The sequence below is a fragment of the Eucyclogobius newberryi genome, unplaced genomic scaffold (assembly GCF_026437365.1).
Source record: "Eucyclogobius newberryi isolate DKJ021-1_F unplaced genomic scaffold, fEucNew1.0.hap1 SCAF_10, whole genome shotgun sequence".
Lineage (NCBI taxonomy): Eukaryota > Metazoa > Chordata > Actinopteri > Gobiiformes > Gobiidae > Eucyclogobius > Eucyclogobius newberryi.
Window position 1 is genome coordinate 29,904,860 of NW_027315724.1, and position 19,011 is coordinate 29,923,870.

Here is a 19,011-nt window from a genome sequence, read left to right on the forward strand (position 1 = left end):
CAAATTGTGGAAAGCTCTGCTGTCAGGCTTTTTAACAGGAACCACCAGAACGTTCCACACCATCCTCCACTGGCTTCTAGTAAAGTTCAGGATTTATGTAAACATTTTAGCTGTTACTTTTAGAGCACATTCTGGAACTTTACTACTCTGGACACACCCTTTGGAACCTGCAAGTCTCAAAAACAACATTTAACACTTGGGGAACCTGTTCTGTCAAAGCTATGAAATGTACAGAGTTAAAAAAACTTTTGGTTGAATTGATCTTATTTTATATTTGTTTCTTAATGATACAGCTGTTATTTTGGTGTATCTCTGCAAAGTATGTTGTGATTTTATCTGTGAAAAGTGTACAAAAATTATACCTTGCAGTGCATCCAGAATTCAGAAATGATTCAATTCCTGTGCTTTAAAAAACAACAACTTTATAATAAATTTGCATTAGATTTACATAAATGTTTGGAAAAAGCTAATTGTGGTGGCCATGGTTCCAATAAACAGTAATCAATATGTGATGGTTCTAAACATATGAGAGCCGCTTTCATGCATTTTAAATAGTCTGGCAAAAACAAATTAGACAGCTTATTTGAACCATAACACAAAAGCATTGGAACAAACAAGAAAATGACTTTATGATTTGCAAAAGTACCTGAAAGACTTGAAGACTGAACCGATCGTTAGTTTCTGTTCAGAAAAATGTTCCAAAGAAACTGAAAAAAGTATAAGGCAATTTTGATGAATTACTTAAAGAGTTTCTTCTGCTTGATTTTGTTGTTTGGCTGGATTCCTACCCTTGGTTTTATATCTGCGAAAATGAAACCTAATATCAAATGGGTGTTTCACTTTTCATAGTCAGCATAATACCACAATGCTACGACGGAGTATAAGGGCCAACCAAAAAATAAAAATGCGGGGCACAACGAGAATGAAGTCATTAATTAATGCCTTTTTTCTCATTAAATAACGAGAAAAATCTCATAATTTAAAGACTATAAAGGCAGATACGCGGTTCACTTTCAGCACCATGTTACGTGCTCCCCCTCAGTGTTACATAATGGTACAGTCCAGTAACAGAGCTGTGTTTTGTATGTTTAAAGCTCTGAAGCTGATCTGTACGATGGAGTATAAGGGCCAACCAAAAAAAAAAAAAGTGCGGGGCACAACGAGAATAAAGTCATTAATTAATGACTTTTTCTCGTTAATTAACGAGATTTTTCTTGTTAATTAACGAGAAAAAAGTCATTAATTAATGACTTTATTCTCGTAGTGACCCGCATTTTTATTTTTTTGGTTGGCCCTTATACTCCGTCGTAGAATGCACTACTTTTTATTGCAATATCAGTGAAAAAAATTATGCTTGATCAATTAAGGAAAGTACTGAGATCCAGATCTTGTGACTGGTTCAAAAGTAAGGTGTCGGATAATAATGTCTGGTAATAATAACTGGTAATAATATGAAGACAAGGAGGAAGCTTAGGGGCTTGTGTACATGTCAAGCATATCCTCTTGGGTCGTCCTGAAGCAGTTCTTTTGTCTGCTTTTTAGAAGAGAAATGTGTAGTTTCCACCCAGCAATAATGATCTGGCCCGAGGATCAGCCAACAACCTTCAAACACAACCTATAACCCACAGTTTTACATTTTTGTTACTTTGGGAACAACAGAGCATAGGTGCTTCTCACGGTCCCATTTTAAGGTAACAAATCACACACAAAAATAAGGTTTTTTCCGATACAATGCCCATAACACAGTAACCACAATAACAATAAGGTAATGGTGTATGAGGCACTTAACAACAATGCAATGGGTTTGGTTGAGTTGTTTTACTTTTCTATCCAAGCATGAAGAGATAGTAGCTCATTTTGGAGCCGCTGTAAGTGGAAGATATGCCTCAGCTCGTCCCTGCACACATTGACGTGAACCCACTGCAGCGTGTAATGTAATCTATGTCCCAAAAATATGTGTATGATTAAGCATGATGAGGTTAATTTTAGCAACAAAATATGGAGTTCGAAAAAATCTACTGATCATTTTCCATGTAAATTGTCTCCATAATATTTGAATTTGTGCTTCGGCGTAAACATGCCTCTTCCCACGTTTCCTGAGATAAACTTAGAATCGCCTCTGCCTCTCATCTTTGTTTGGCCTGTCCGGGTTTATTTTGAGAGATAGATACAAGCATTTTATATACTTTTGTTGATATGTGTATCTCCTTCTCTTTTAAATTTAAATCAGGATGTCTTCAATTGGTGAAGCTTCAGAGAATTCCCTGCACTGAGCTGTAAAAAAAAAAACCTCTGCTTTACAAAAACTGAAACAAAGACTCGTGATTCTGACCACTGACCAACTCTGTGCAATTCTGGAAATATAGCATGTGCAAAAGGGAAAGCCCAGAAGCCTTTATTCTGTTTTGCGTTTTAAATAAATTGAAGTTTAATCTTAATTACAAATTTTGTGTTAAACAAAGGTATTTTATGTGTTGCATTTCTTCAAACAGTTTTTTTTAAAGATAAGATAAGATATTCCTTTATTGTCCCACATGGGGAAATTTCATTGATGCAACGCAGGTAGATACAGAGGTAGATACAGAAGAAAAGAACAGATCACTTATAGGAAGTTTGAAAAACACTCTCAGTAGAAGATCTCCTATAAACAAAAAACTCCCATAGACATGGTAACGGATTGCAAATTATAAGATTATGCTATATGTATGTTATATTTTCTTAACATTTGTACAGTTTGAAAAGACTTACCTGTAGTGAGTAGATCATGAAGTATTCTAATCTCTTGTTACATATTTTCTGCTGAAGAGAGGAGTTCCTAGGGCAGTTTTATTTCAGTTTTTTTTTTTTTTTACTTGTAAAACACAAGTTGCTGAAGTAACAGGGGTCAGTCATGTTAATGGGTAATGTCTCAGCTCTGTCATATTATTTACAATTTTGAGTTTTTAACCAGGTTATAATAGTTCATCATTAGCTTTCTTTAAGTTATATTTTGAGTGATGAATGTAATGCTGTATTGTCTTGCATTTGAGGCTTGAGTGCTCAGAAAATGTCTGTTTTCGCACCCCAGATATATGGGATTATTCATATAATTCAGACTCTGGGGCATACATACAAAAAGTCACCTAACATTTTTTTAATTTAAAAACAAACAAAAATGTACATTAAAGTCTGCTTCATGTAACTGAAATTGATGTGAAATGTCAGGATGAACATGATAATTTCTGCAGTTTTGAACAGCAAGTCTATAGGCTTGTTTCAATAAGTCAAGTTCAATAAGACAGTAAAAAATAATGATCTGTGTATGTTGCAGTTTAATACTAAATCAAAAAAAGCAAAAGAAAAGCAAAACAAGTCCTATTTGGTCCGTGTGAATTATAGTCTCAGCTCATCAGTCTGATTTTTTTTTATAGATTTAAGCTGAGTACTATTCTATAGTGCCCTTTACTATTTGAACTGTCGCACACAATACTCTGCAACACAAAAATCTATATATTTATTTTTCAGTTTCAGCGAATGGAACACGTTTGCTGCGCACTGACGTCACCAAAGCGGAAGTAAACAACTGTAACGAAAGGGCTGTCAGCAGAGACTTTCTGCTGGATGTTTGACAGATGAGGTGGGCGATTTCCAGGTTTCCCTTTTAAACACAAACAGATATTTTCTTGTGGCGTTATTTACAGACAAACATCTGGTCTCTGGTAACATGTCTGTCACGTATAGGAGGCTACAAAGCCCGAATGCACCATCTGTAACAGGCTGCTTCATTTTAATAATCTCGTGCAAAGACGCCGACTGGTTCTTATTTCAGTGTTTATTTGGTAATTTGGGTATTTAGTCTAAAAATATCGGTTAGCCCATTGTTTTTACGCAAACAGATGTTAAAATGTCTCCGCTCGTAACGGGGTTAGGTCCTTAGAGTTGAAAAACAGCTGTCCGTGTTTGCAGTGACGACTTTTCAGTAGTGGTTGTTTCCTCAGCTTTGTTTTCGTCTTTTGCCTTCAAATCAAGCATAATTATGTTTTCGCTTTTATTACGTGGTTGTGTCAGTAATTTTGATTGAAACAGTACAAACCAGGCTCGGCTAGAAACACGCTTCATTTGTCGAAAGATGTAGCGTATCATCCGGTTAGGGGTCGTTATAATGGATGGATTTTAAAGTCATCTGCTTCAGCAAGATGGTGGTTTGTTTTGTCATTATCATTACGATCTTTATCTTTGATATTTATATTCACACCAAAAATATGATTTCTGGCGTTTTAAGACTTTTGAAATGCCATGTTACATTTAATGTAAAGAAAAATAAAATAAAATTCTTAAGACTGAAAGAGTTATTATAACAATTCTTGTACTTTTTTCCCCATAGCCTGTTAAATTAGAAAACTAGAATAATCAGATTACCCAATGATTTTGGTTTGTGCTTGCACATGCACCAAATAAATCTTAAACATATTCTTAGATTTCTAGTAATCCTAGTACTTGCTGTTTATTCAGTATTTTAGTCTTATGTTGTAGTACTACATTGTAGTACTATGTTGTAGTCATTTTTTGTATTTTTAGAGTTCTAGTACTAATTTGCAGTATTTTCGTCATTCAATGTTCATTTTGTAGATATTGTCTGATTCTTTTTGTTCTTAAGATATTCCTTTATTGTCCCACATGGGGAAATGTCATTGTTGCTTTTAATGGCGGCTGGCAGCCATCTACTTTACTCTTTAGACTTTATTCTTGTCTGATTGTTGGCATTGCTTTCATTTTCCTCAGTCTTGTCGTTTTTGCGGGATTTGTTGTCAAAGTTGCAATTTTGCCTATCTCTAGAGTGGCGGAATGTTGTTGCTTTGTGACATCATGTCATGGCAACTGTACAGGATTTGGCCATGCGTTACGCAGTCACTCGCAATGGCTTCTTGCACAGCATCTAGTTGTCATATTGTTGTTTGTTTTATTCTATTCTAGTGAAAGATGTCTGCCTGGTTTCCCTGACCTGTACACACTAAAGAGCCATGGCGGAGGTACTGGGGCAGAGGAGCCTGCTGGGTGTGGGCATGCTGGTGACCTGGCTAGTGCTGTTCCACCTGCTGGTAAACATCTGGCTGCTGTGTGTCTTCACGAGTCTCCTCGTGGTGCTCGGAGGGTGGCTGGGTTCTCAGGCTGCACTGGACTCAAACACTGTCCTCCACTTGGAGAGGTTCATCACAATGGACCAGGTAAATCTGTATTAAGGACCGTTGCGATTATAATGAGAAAAAACACCACAATTTTAAGATTGTAGAAAAAGCTTCAGTTGTAGTCATCTGGACTCAGTTTGCAAAAATAGACGTTTCGACTCTCATCCAAGAGTCATTGTCAATAACAGAATTTAGGTCGAGAACTCCGATATTAATACTGTTCTGTGGTAAGACCCGCCCATTGGGAGGAGCCTTCCTGAAGTAGAAAGAGTTGTTTGTTTCAACAGAAACTCCCCCCTTGTATCTACCGAGCTAGCCTATTCAGAATCTTAATGGGCTATTAGAAACCTCTTTGTCTTTGTGAGACCCTGGCTCAACCACCCTGAGTACCTGATTAGCATCTGAATGTCCTCTACCTTTCCAGGGGTTCAGTAACCCATTATAAATAACAGGAAGATTAAACCTTAGCCCTCCATTTCTGTTTAAAGAAGGTCTTTCTTTTTTTAACAAAAATAGCTTCCTTAACTCCTCTTTCAAACCATCTTTTCTCCCTGCTTAAAACCTTCACATCACCGTCTTCAAACGAGTGATTAGAGGCTTCAAGGTGGAGATGCACGGCGCTCTGTGGTCCTGAACTAGTATTTCTTCTGTGCTGATAAAGCCTCTTGTGTAGAGGCTGTTTCGTCTCACCTATGTAACGTTCTTTACAACTTTCTTCACTGCATTGGATCGAATAAACTACATTGCTCTGTTTTTGAGTCGGCAACTTGTCCTTTGGGTGAACCAGTTTTTGTCTTAAAGTGTTTCCTGGTTTAAAATAAACAGGGACTTCGTGTTGTCTAAAAATTCTCTGCAGTTTTTCCGAGAGGCCAGACACATAAGGGATAGAGACACCCTTCCTTCTCTGTTCAGTTTCCCTTTTCTCCTGCTTCTTGGTTCTCTTCACTCTGTTGAGAGCCCAAGCGGGGTAACCACAGGCTGAGAGGGCATTTCGGACATGTTTTTCCTCTTTCTTCTTGCCCTCTGAGCTGGTGGGCACACCTTGAGCTCTGTGTTGTAAGGTTCTGATCACCCCCAGCTTGTGCTGTAGTGGGTGGTTGGAACCAAAGAGCAGATACTGGTCCGTGTGTGTAGGTTTCCTATATACTTCTATTTGGAGAAGGAGCCTTATGCAGATGCTCAGTGAAAGGATCCAGGAAAACAACGTCAGAATTGATAAATTGAAAGGCAGAACAGGAACTTTACAGGAGAAATTAACCAGCATACTCCCTGAAGAAGCTTTCAAAAGAGTGCTGGATTTTACACAGACAGCACAAGAAGCACAGCACAGGAAGAGCAAAGAACGCCAAATCAAGAAGTTCAACATTCTTTTGAACAAAAAGAATGCAGGTGAGGTCGAGCTAGACATTAGGACTGAGACAGACAAATTAGCGACCAGCAAAAACAATTGGATTAAGAACCTATCAGATTGTGTCCTGACACAGGCAGAAAAGGAGGTGCTCTCTAAAGGGCTCAACTTTTCTGTCACCTCTAAACACATCCCTACAGAGGACTACATCACAGCCACTGAAACTGCAATTAGAAACAACAAAAATGTCTGAATCGGAGGCTGCAGACCTGAGGTTACGTGTCACAGCGACCCTGAAGAGTGCCAAACCACCGCCTTCAAATATCACAGCTGAAGAGAGTAAAGCACTTTCAGCACTGGAAAAAGATCATAGCATCAACATCCTCCCAGCAGACAAGGGACGTTGCACTGTGATTCTCAACGCAGCTGATTACGAAGCCAAAGTCCACACCCTCCTCGAGGACACGACCACATACGAGCGCTTGAAAAGAGATCCGACCAGTGGCTACAAGAAGAAAGTGATAGACTGTTTACAAAGGCTGGAAAAAGAGGAAGCGATAGACCGGCCTCTGTATTACAGACTGTATCCTGGTGAAGCCATGCCTTGCATTTATGGCCTTCCAAAAATACACAAAAAGGAGGTTCCACTCAGACCCATAGTGTGCAGCACAGATTCCATCACTTACAATGTGGCCAAGCATTTAACAACTATATTGGCTCCGCTTGTGGGGAATTCGGAACATCATGTGGAAAACACGCACAACTTTGTGGATAAAGTGAAACATCTCCAACTGGACCCAGATGACCTCATGGTTTCATATGATGTGGTGTCCCTGTTCACCTGCATCCCGACCTCTGATGCAGTAGCAGCAGTGAGGATCAGACTGCAGGAAGACTCCACCCTACAGGAAAGGACCAAACTGACACCTGAACACATATGTAAACTGTTGGACATCTGTCTGAACACCACTTACTTTCAATTCCGGGGACAATTTTACAGACAGATTCATGGCTGTGCCATGGGCTCGCCCGTCTCTCCCATAGTGGCCAACCTGTACATGGAGCACTTTGAGAAGAAGGCACTGTCCTCATTCTCAGGCATAGCCCCAAAACTGTGGCTCCGCTATGTCGATGATACTTTTGTAACAATCAAGAAACAAGAGCTGGAAACCTTCTCTGATCACATCAATGCTGTGGACCCACATATTAGGTTTACAAGAGAAGACGCTAAGGAGAATCGCTTGGCCTTTCTTGATTGTTCCACGATCAGAGGAGAGGACGGGAAACTCCAAATAGAAGTATATAGGAAACCTACACACACGGACCAGTATCTGCTCTTTGGTTCCAACCACCCACTACAGCACAAGCTGGGGGTGATCAGAACCTTACAACACAGAGCTCAAGGTGTGCCCACCAGCTCAGAGGGCAAGAAGAAAGAGGAAAAACATGTCCGTAATGCCCTCTCAGCCTGTGGTTACCCCGCTTGGGCTCTCAACAGAGTGAAGAGAACCAAGAAGCAGGACATAAGGGAAACTGAACAGAGAAGGAAGGGTGTTTCTATCCCTTATGTGTCTGGCCTCTCGGAAAAACTGCAGAGAATTTTTAGACAACACGAAGTCCCTGTTTATTTTAAACCAGGAAACACTTTAAGACAAAAACTGGTTCACCCAAAGGACAAGTTGCCGACTTAAAAACAGAGCAATGTAGTTTATTCGATCCAATGCAGTGAAGAAAGTTGTAAAGAACGTTACATAGGTGAGACGAAACAGCCTCTACACAAGAGGCTTTATCAGCACAGAAGAAATACTAGTTCAGGACCACAGAGCGCCGTGCATCTCCACCTTGAAGCCTCTAATCACTCGTTTGAAGACGGTGAGGTGAAGGTTTTAAGCAGGGAGAAAAGATGGTTTGAAAGAGGAGTTAAGGAAGCTATTTTTGTTAAAAAAGAAAGACCTTCTTTAAACAGAAATGGAGGGTTAAGGTTTAATCTTCCTGTTATTTATAATGGGTTACTGAACCCCTGGAAAGGTAGAGGACATTCAGATGCTAATCAGGTACTCAGGGTGGTTGAGCCAGGGTCTCACAAAGACAAAGAGGTTTCTAATAGCCCATTAAGATTCTGAATAGGCTAGCTCGGTAGATACAAGGGGGGAGTTTCTGTTGAAACAAACAACTCTTTCTACTTCAGGAAGGCTCCTCCCAATGGGCGGGTCTTACCACAGAACAGTATTAATATCGGAGTTCTCGACCTAAATTCTGTTATTGACAATGACTCTTGGATGAGAGTCGAAACGTCTATTTTTGCAAACTGAGTCCAGATGACTACAACTGAAGCTTTTTCTACTATGGAACACGCCTAGACGAATGAGGGATTACACCGACAATTTTAAGATTATTCATGAAGCCATGACGAAACAATGGTGAAATTCAATTAAAGCCAGGGAGCTGATTCAAAACCATTAAAGAAGTTAAAGTTGATGTTTTAATCTAACTTGTTCCTTGCTTTCACAAACCCTTTGGCACATTTCAGACAGAGAATGGAACAGGTTGAACCATCTTTGAATAGTCAATCAGCTCTCATCCCAAAGCTTGATTCACATGGGTTTCTCCTAATTTGTAATATATAAAAATAATTCTAATTAAATAAAGATGGCATGCAGTGGTTCAGTTGTTCTGCTTTCTCACTGTCATGGGGAAAGCAGAACTTACTTACTTATCAAAAAAAAGTTTAGTATTTCTGCTTGCATTGTGTAAAATCTTACGGTGCTGTTTCTAGAATGTGACAAGCCTTAAGAAATCAAACTTTGTGATCAACAGCCTGTTAAAACATGTTTCATTCAGTTTTACTTTTATTATTCATTTTGAGAAAAACCTTTGAATCTGTGTTTTTGTGAAACCCAAAATGAGTTTCCTGGGGCAATGCATGCGGGTATAATTAAGTGTGAAACCATAGAAAATCTGACCTACTTCCAAAGACATAAGTTAACATGTATTTCACTCTCCCCCAAGAATTTGTCATGCTCTACAATGCCACACACACATTCAACTCATACCAAAAAAGCAGCAAAGAATTTTGAAGCCTCTTCGTCTGGTTCTGGTGGTTTTGTGCAGAAAAGTGCAGACAAGTCCAGAGTACACTTCATTATCAGTGTACCAGAATAAAAGGCTGCACTCAAATAAACTGTATTTAAATCCAGAGTAAGATTTATTTATACATGATGTTTACTTTTATTTGTATTAGATTACTCCATCTGAGGAAGACGAGGAGAAACTGGACCAGGAAATCCACAATACAGTGAGAAAGATCATCCGAGACTTTGTGACATCCTGGTACTCCACAGTGTCCGCTGAGAAAGACTTTGACTCTGATGTACATGATGCTATGATCTTTATGGCCATGGAGCTCAAAAGACGAGCCAGACAAGTGGACAGGAAGGTACAAAAACACTCCAACGACGCACACACTATGACCACAAATGGCTGCTGATGTCAGGTATACATTAAGTAGGGCTGTAGTCGATTAAACAAATTCTTTGTTAACTAAAGACAGGCCATGCCCATCGATGAATTGACTCAAATTTGTTGGATCTCGCACAAAAACTACTATGTATCCAGAGAAGTGCAAGTAAACAGCATCTTCATCAGTGAAAAGGAATGAAAAACTATTCAGTCACTCCCAAATCTTCAGATAACTCCTTTCGGCTGTTGTGCGTATACTGTAAATCCATAATAAAATAATGTAAATCTAATAATAGTAAAATAATACATAATTATATAATATATGATTTACTATAAATATATCAACATTCATAATACAGCTTCATAAATTTGTAAGTCGACTAAAGTATCACGTGATGGAATGGGCTGTAATTTAAAAAATACTGGAGGATACGGAGCATGAGCTGCTTTTCACACGCTCCTATTTAGAGCAACAATAAAACAAAAAGCAGAAGCGTATGTGGATTAAACCTGGGACACAGTATATTCACTGTATGAAAGGAGCATGTTGCAGTCACTGTAGCACTGATGATGAATGAAAAAGTTCACACAAACTCCATGTTGGTTTCGTTGTGCTATTTTTAAGGTCATCATTAGGTAATGGAGCCTAGCACTGTCGGCTACTTTGATTGGCTCCGTTAAAGTTGTTGCATCAAAGACACCACAGACATGAGGAGTGCCACCACAAATAATCGCTTATGAATTGCTGCTCGGGCCACGCCTTCCCGAACTCGTGGAGAGGCAAATCAGGCAGAAAATCCTTCTGTGTGTAGAAGGCTTTAAGCACCATTGAGCGATTAATTGATACATACATTTGTTTGTTTTCTACCATAAACTTTACCAAAACAGTATCGAGGATCAAAAGTAGGGAATTTGCATTAGCTGATTCTGATAATGCATATTTGGCAAATTGATCCTAATGTTATGTTTGATCACTTTATATTTACCGTCAAAATAAGAACCTTTAAACTAGGGCTGTGCAATAAATCCAAATTTGACTGAGATCAAGATTTTGCCATTTCTAATCATCAATGATATGCGGCTTTGTAATCAAGATCCACAAGCAATCCTCTGTGCAAGTTGTTTGGAGCAGAGTTTAGGAATGACTTGACTATTTTTTGTTAAATGGCAATAATTAAAAGTCTGTATTGTCTACGTATGTTCAGGACATTACTTTTGAAGGCCATTTTGATCAGTTTTTAATAAGACAAAATCAATTTGAATGAAAAATCATGATTGTTCAACATGAGGGGAACTGTTTGATTCTTTTCTTTTCTGCATATCACCCAGTCCCATTTTAAAATGTTGACTAATTTACCGCCTTTCATTGCAGGAGTTGAACCAGAGAATATTGGATCTCGTTGGATGCCACTTGCAAGATTTCCTGAAAGCCAAACAACTTGTGCCTCAACAGCAACGAAGTGTCAAATGGGACAGCGAGAGGTTGTGGCGCGCTTACTCCGGCATCGCCGCGCCGCACGTGGCTATGACCAGTAAAGGCTTGGAAATAAACTACATGCGGGCATTAGTGGATCTACTGCTGCATGTTTTGGTGCCATCTCCTCATTTAGAAACTCGCAGTGGTCGCTTTGTCGTGGGCGAGCTCATCACTTGCAACGTAATGCTTCCACTGATAGATAAACTGTCCGACCCTGACTGGTTAAACCTGTTTGTGATTGAATTATTTGGAAAACGCAGCATGCAAGTAGATGGCATTGAAGAAAATGTACAAAATCCAAGACCACAGTTGCCGTCTATTGAATCGGAAACCTCTCTAATTGAATCTACGCTAGAACAGCAAACTATTGATACAGAGGCAGTGACGGATAAACAAGTGCCCAATAATAAAGAGATTTTTACCCCAGAGTTCCCGATGTATTTTGAAGTTGACTCGAATGATTTGGACGGCACGCAAAACGCAGAAGACGACGAACCAGCGCAATCCTTTTTGAGGCATTGCCTGCGAGGAAGTAAATTGAATCCGTTTTATCAAGAAACAGATTCAGATTTAGACTCACCGTTGACTGATTATCAACAGAGTCCCATCGATTCCTTGGTTATGATTGGCCAAGAGGAAGGCCTGGACGATAAGCAGTCCATTGACTTGGAAGATGCTTATTCAAATGCGGGAGATGGGTCTTGTCCTAAAGTTTTGGTGAATTCCCAGCCTGTAGTGGACATAAATGGTTGTTTGATACTGAAAACAGCTGAAGGAGCAGCCAGCAACATAGATATAGATAAGGAGGGTCTTATCCCGCCATTTAACCCAAGCAGAGAGCTCCTTTTGGGGGTGGAGCAGTCTGAATTGACAAGCCCGAATGAGTTGACAGTAGTGAGCCCGTCCCAGATGACCTCTCCCCTGGCCACGTTCAGTTTTGAGCCTCTGAGCAGCCCCGAAGGACCGGTGATCATCCAGAACCTGCGTATTACCGGCACCATCACGGCCAAGGAGCACCGCGGCACCGGCTCACACCCCTACACCCTCTACACCATCAAAGTAATGATCACATTTATGATCACAATGTTCATTTTTAAAAGTGCGTCACATGAATCCAGAATTTAATATCTGTCTTGTACAACGTTTAGAGATGGTCTGATATTGATTTTTTTTTTTTTTAACTGCTAGCTGCTTTTCACTTTAGTAAAAGTTAAGACAAAATGTACTTATCTTGGATATCTACTGATTTGTGGCATGATTGTGAATATAAAGCCATATTTTAGCCTAAATGCTCTTCTAGTGCCATTTTTGCTCAATAGATATCGATATCGGAAAATTCAGATTCTGGAACTGATATATTGGCCATTTCTGATGACTTTCACAAAAATGTTTCCCATTAATAAATCTATTTGAATGTAGTAGTAAGGTGGTTTATAAAGCAGGGATAAGTGACTGTGTGGGCAAAAGTTTGATGAATGTATTTATACTAATATTTAAAGCCAAAAAATATTTTGGCTGTTAACCTGAAAAGTTATTTTTTTTTGTAAAAGTTGAACTAGTTTGTATATTCTTTTAGCCGCTGGAATTTTAATGAAAAGAACAAATCGCATGTTTTCCCTTCAGCATAACAAATGTTCCCTTCATCTCTGCAGTAAGCTTATGTAACAAATGTTCTATGTCTTAGTACGAGACGGCGATGGGATGTGAAAACCAGGAGAGCGCGCAGCCGATCTCTGATGAAGCAGAAGCATCGAGCTGCTCTGAGAATTTGTCGGCGGTTCAGCAGATCGCATACCACATGGTCAACAGGAGATACAGCGAGTTCCTCAATCTGCAAACAAGACTGGAAGAGAGAGCCGACCTGCGCAAACTCATCAAAGGTACAGGAATACGACATGACTGTTTATGAGTGTAAAGCAAATCACACTTTCAGGTGTCATTTAAATGTGTAAATGATTGTAACATGGACTGTTGCAGCGGTGAAGGGCCCAAAGAAAATATTTCCTGACATGCCTTTTGGAAACATGGACAGCGACAAGATAGAGGCCAGGAAGGGATTGCTCGAGACCTTTTTGCAAGTCTGTACTTTTGAGTAGGTTCACAGAAAATGTTATGTATATTGAATATTAATATTTACTTATTTTTACAGCAACTTTGTGCCATTCCTGAAATAGCCAACAGCGAGGAGATGCAGGAGTTTCTGGCTCTAAACACAGATGCCAGGATTGCCTTTGTGAAAAAGCCTTTTATAACATCCCGTATAGACAAGGTTGTTTATTATTGTAGTTAGTTTTTCTCGTTCTTCAGCCCTGTATTTGTAACCCAGTGGCTGCTTGCTTCTAGATTGTGGTGAATGCCATCGTGGACACACTAAAGACTGCCTTCCCTCGCTCGGAACCTCAGAGTCCCACAGACGATATCGATGAGCCCAACGGTGTGAGACTGGCCTCTGACAAGAAAAACAAGTGAGATTCCCAAGACAAGATTTCACTAAGGACAAATTTGTTTTGGAAATTCGATGACGTTAAAATCAACCGTACATTTTTGTAATTTCTCAGGTCTCGTCTAAAGTTTTCCACCAAAAACCTACCCTTAATGAACGGCTCGGACGCCAGAACACCGCCTCTCTTCAGTGTTGACCACAACGGCAATGCAAGTGTCTTTCTGAACAAATCAAATGCCCGTTCTTTGCATATAGCTTCACCCTCTCCTTTTTATATGGTACTACAGGTTTTTAATGGGATGACATTGGGAGATCTGGAAGTTTTTATCAGCGATCGGGAGAAACTGGCCCTAAGACAAGAAAGACAAGACTCCTACACAGCCGACAGCCCCATTGTCACAGAAATAACACTTTCTCCAAACACCGAAACAAGAGCCAGGTCCAGTGAAGAATCTGGTAAAAGCTGAACCTCAGGCTTTTTGGTTTTTAATGGAACATATAAAATGGGTTTAATTGCAGCCAACTGTGATGCTAAATCTTAATCTCCAGTTTTAGCTCTTAATGCTTGTGCAACTAATCCAGATTTTTCTGCCCTGATTTCCTGTGTCTGACCAACCACATGACTCACTGCCCGCTCTGTCACCAGACTTCCTCCAAGACTTAAAGTCAGTCACTTTCTGTTCACATCCAACCCCCAATCGAGTGGATAAGAACAGCTTTTTTAACCACACATTCAGTTTAGAGAAAGATTTATTTCACGCATAAGCAAATTTACTGAAACAACCAATATTATTTATACATGTAAACCCTGAAACACCAGTGATTTTATTTTATGAAAGAAAAACTACACATATTAAAGAAAATTACACATATAAAATTGCTCCTTGCTGTTAGTTTTGTAGCTGTTGGTTCAACCAGCATCTATTTCAACTGTGCTTTTATTATTTGAAATACTTTATCACTGTTGCAAATTGTCATTCAGTATTATTTGAATGAAATGGTGAAATAAGAAACTTTAATTTCAACCCTGGTGCTCTTTTTGGTGAATAGATAATGAGTCTGCCTGTGCAAATTCCCCCCAAACACAGGAGGGCATTTGACCTAAAATCTATGCCAAATAACACAACAGAATGAGAAGGTACTATTTTTTTCATGCTCAAGCTGTCACTGTAACTGTACAGTAGTATGTACAGATGACCACATGGGGGCAGTGCTCATACAGCAGAACACCTCTGTATTTGAACTACAGTGTGTTCTTTTAAGGAGTGTCCGAGATGGCGTTGGCGGAGGTGACCCTGAATATCCTGTGTCTGTTGATGAGGGAGCAGTGGAGCTGGCTCTGCACCGAAAACATCCAGAGGACCGTTCGACTGCTGTTCGGGACGCTCCTCAACAGGTGACGGCAGGGTGACACTGACAAAATGTAAAATCTTTAATAACACAAAACACAGAATTTGTATCTACTGTAATTTAATTTAAATCAATATAATTTAGATTTGTAATATATTACAATTGAAATACTATTAATTATATGCCCCCCAAAAAGCTATACAAAATATATCAGGCCTACACTTTCTTTACAGGTTCATTTTGACAGTATAGTTGTAATTGTTTGACTTAATCATGATTTCGATTATGAGGCACATCATTGTGATTATATTTTTGCCCAAATCGAGCATTCCTATCACAGTAAAGACAGATGCATGGAAGATGTCACTTTTTCAATGCATTTGGTTCAATTTAATGTATATTATTGTGGATAATGCCATTTACTGTCATGGAATAAATTCACTTAGAAAACAGGATCCTTGTTACTATATTGTTTGATCTTTTGGACAAAGACAAACTGTATTGATGTAGAAAACACTTGGAAAATGTGTAAATTCATTTTTCCTTCTTTATTTTATTACATTTCACTTCAGTGCACTTATGTAATATTACTGCAGTTTTAAATGTTTTACAAGTTCAGCCTCATAAAAAAAAAACAATACAATAGTTGAGGCGTGTGTTAGCTGTGGAAATGTGCTTGTGTATAAATGCTGCATTGGCTGGTCAGTGGTTGCTTTGAGAAGTGTCAGTAGACTGTGAAGGACAACCTGTCTGCGTGTCTTTGTAAACCATACGTGTTTTTAACCTTTGTTTATTGTGCTGTGAGTGAGCTAGAGAGGCTGGCCAAAGTCATGAAATGGGGAATCCCTCTGTTGCGGAAAGAAGGTTAAAAGTTCATTTTGAGAGCACTAGACTTTAAAATAATTATTATATACAGTTTTGCTAATAACTGGCTGTAGGGCTGGGTTGTACTTTGACTCAGCTTTCACATACTGGTACTCTTAACTACTTTTACACCTGCCTCTTTAGTGTATCCGCTCTTTTGACTTATGTTATTGTCGTCTTTTCCTTCACGGATTATTATTACAGCCACCTTGGTTTGGATTGTGGCCCTTTAGCAGTATTTAGTTTTACATTTTACACACTCAAACTTACCGTAATTAGTTTGCAGTACACCACCTGCTTGTTTCCATGGAGATGTCATTGCTTTGCCTGGAGGGTTCCATAGTATGGCATTTGACAGTGACACCTCTAGGCCAAGGTACACGTCAGATTTGTGGAGAGACAACAGTGTTTTTCAATGACTTTATGCAAGATGAAGAAGTTTAATTACTTATTTCATTCTGCACAATTGGGGCCATGACATTGTGAATGTTGTTTTGAAGATATGAACATGTTTAATATCGAGTATACCGTTTATAATACAAAATGCAGCAAAAGGAGCTGAATGGACAAAATAGTTGTAAAACTCCATTAAGGGTATGTTACATTTCTGTAAGTTACATTTATGCACTTTAGTACTGTCTTTTCACATTTGTCTGATAATTAAACCTCATCAATTCATCCAAAGACATGTTTCAGCACATTTCTGTTGGATTTGCAAAATAATGTTATCGGGATACGCCAAAAAACTTTTGAGATATTAAGTTTTGTCAATATTACCACCCCTAATGTGGAACATTCCAGGAAAACAAGTAAGGTGCCCATAGAGACAAGCAGGTACAGCTGCCCACAACCCACCAGCAGAAAAGTTAAAAGTGCACCTCAAAGGCTAAAAAAGTGGTAGTTGTGCTGCAGCCAGTGAGGTACGGTACAATGAGAACATAAAGGGCTCAGGTTGTGCTTTGGCAAAACATCTTGGTCTCAGTGTGAATTGCCTAGCTCTTTACATAACTTTAAAACAACGGCACATTTGCACAGGGAGAATCTCGGAACGAACACTGACTTTTACTATTGGTTTGTCAGCAGCTTTACTCAGATGGAACACATGGATTTGTATCCTCGCGGCCTTGTTGAAATCTTACTGTCTCGTTCTCTGGAATCATGTTGTACTAGTGTAATCTCTGTAGATCTGTTTATTGACACTTAATCTTAACTTTATAAGGTGATGTCATTTGGTAGAGAAAAGGCAGAGACAACTTGTTCTTTTTGCTCTACATGGCACTACCAAGTTACACTACATTACCTACAAGAACAATAATTCTATTATTGTCCTTATTACTAGAATATTAAATAAAAACTCAAGACATCTAGGATCTACCATAGTTATTCAAACTGAGGTGTTTTAAGACACACCAAGTCTAATGTGATTAGCTCACATTCATTTATAATTTAAATAATGTTTCTATTAAGTTTTGTCACAGTTAGCAGAGAAGACTATTTTCTTGGGTTTTAGTATGAGTTTGATGACCTCATGCTCCCAGGACTGTCACCACAGAAATATCACTGCTTCTAAACTATTCTAGATCCTCTATTTAAAGGTCGGCTAGCCAAGCTAAGACCTCGCACTTTTGTTTGGCCTCCGCTATATTAGGCTGCAGTCTGTCAACATGTCTGTGACGACTCTAAGTGCAGTGTCACCCGTTTCTCACTGCACTGGAGATGAGACGTCCAGAATGTAAACAGCCCTTTTTAGAACCTGTATTGTATTAACATGGGTTGTAATGGGTGGCAGTCATTGAGCACCAGAACAAGCATTTGGAGATGTGTGGGATCACAAAACCCTCTCATTAACACAGACATTCATATATTTAGTGTTGTGAGACTCCAAGGAGACTGTAAGTAAGTTATGGTACTGTTTAAAGTAACATGGTGCCTCCAACAGTGTGAAATTGCAAAAAGGGCAATGGACTGCCACACAAAATAACTAACTTATGAGCTCTTGCATCTGGAACAAAATGGTAAAATGCTACAAGGACATTAGAGCAACAAGTATTTTGACATTTAAAAGCATACACAATGCATTGCAATGCACTCATGGAGTCATGCATGAGTTTTGTTTTTTTTTGGGTTGTTTTTTCCCTCAGAATGATCTTTTATGTATTAAATAATGAGACAAATGATGAGAAGTGCTCCTGTAAATGGAAGCAAAGTAAGACTGAAATGTCTGATGTCCAATGAAAATGGGACAGTTTAAATAGCCTCTTTCCTTAGAAAAACAAAACAAAAAACGCATGTTTGGAAATGGAGCCAAACTGTTGTCTGCAGTTGATGTCAGAGGGGGACTGTATTATGTCAGCCTTTTTAATGATTACGTATTTTTGTGGTGATGTCCAGTGCATTTTCCTAATACCAGTTATGGATTATATTCAATTACAATGTCTAAATATAGGCACAGATTTTTCTTGTTTGTAATATATTGGGGGGAAAAAACTCCACTCCAGGCTTTGGAAAAGGGTAAAGTCAAACAAATGCCTTTCTGGGATGGAGTAAATTGCATATTTAGCCCAACACTGCACGCTAGATTAGGAGAAACCATTTTTTATGTTTAACTAAACACTTGTTTATCTCCCGGAGCTTTGCATGTGACTGCTACTGTTTTATTGCACCTGTTGCACAGTGACATCGTCCTTTATTTTTGCATGCTAATATTGCATTATTAATACTTCCATAAACAAGCGCGGGTACCAGTAGATCTCGCTGACAGCTTGATGATGAAGGCGAGGATGAGGAGGGAGCTGCAGGACTTAGAGCTTGTCAGCAGTTGTCACACAGTGAGGTCTCACTCACTCAATCTTTGTCCTTAGCTTTCCCTGTCACTGAACACGCCACACCTTTAATTAATACCAAG

The 19,011-nt window shown here is 39.1% G+C and overlaps 1 protein-coding gene across 2 annotated transcripts in view; it reads left to right on the forward strand.

Annotated features, from left to right (window-relative positions):
- Positions 1–3,523: 3,523 nt before the first annotated feature.
- Positions 3,524–19,011, forward strand: part of LOC140367645 (sorting nexin-19-like) — a 33,554-nt gene continuing 18,066 nt past the window's right edge. Inside the window, exons 1-11 of one of the 2 annotated variants that reach the window (XM_072454202.1) lie at positions 3,524–3,616; positions 4,954–5,204; positions 9,755–9,949; positions 11,345–12,508; positions 13,134–13,329; positions 13,427–13,527; positions 13,599–13,721; positions 13,793–13,914; positions 14,008–14,101; positions 14,180–14,348; positions 15,159–15,288. In XM_072454202.1, the coding sequence (XP_072310303.1) occupies positions 5,001–5,204; positions 9,755–9,949; positions 11,345–12,508; positions 13,134–13,329; positions 13,427–13,527; positions 13,599–13,721; positions 13,793–13,914; positions 14,008–14,101; positions 14,180–14,348; positions 15,159–15,288 (2,498 nt within the window). In that variant the 5' untranslated portion in view covers positions 3,524–3,616; positions 4,954–5,000. The remainder of the gene's footprint in view (positions 3,617–4,953; positions 5,205–9,754; positions 9,950–11,344; positions 12,509–13,133; positions 13,330–13,426; positions 13,528–13,598; positions 13,722–13,792; positions 13,915–14,007; positions 14,102–14,179; positions 14,349–15,158; positions 15,289–19,011) is intronic. The other variant, XM_072454211.1, reaches the window with a different exon arrangement.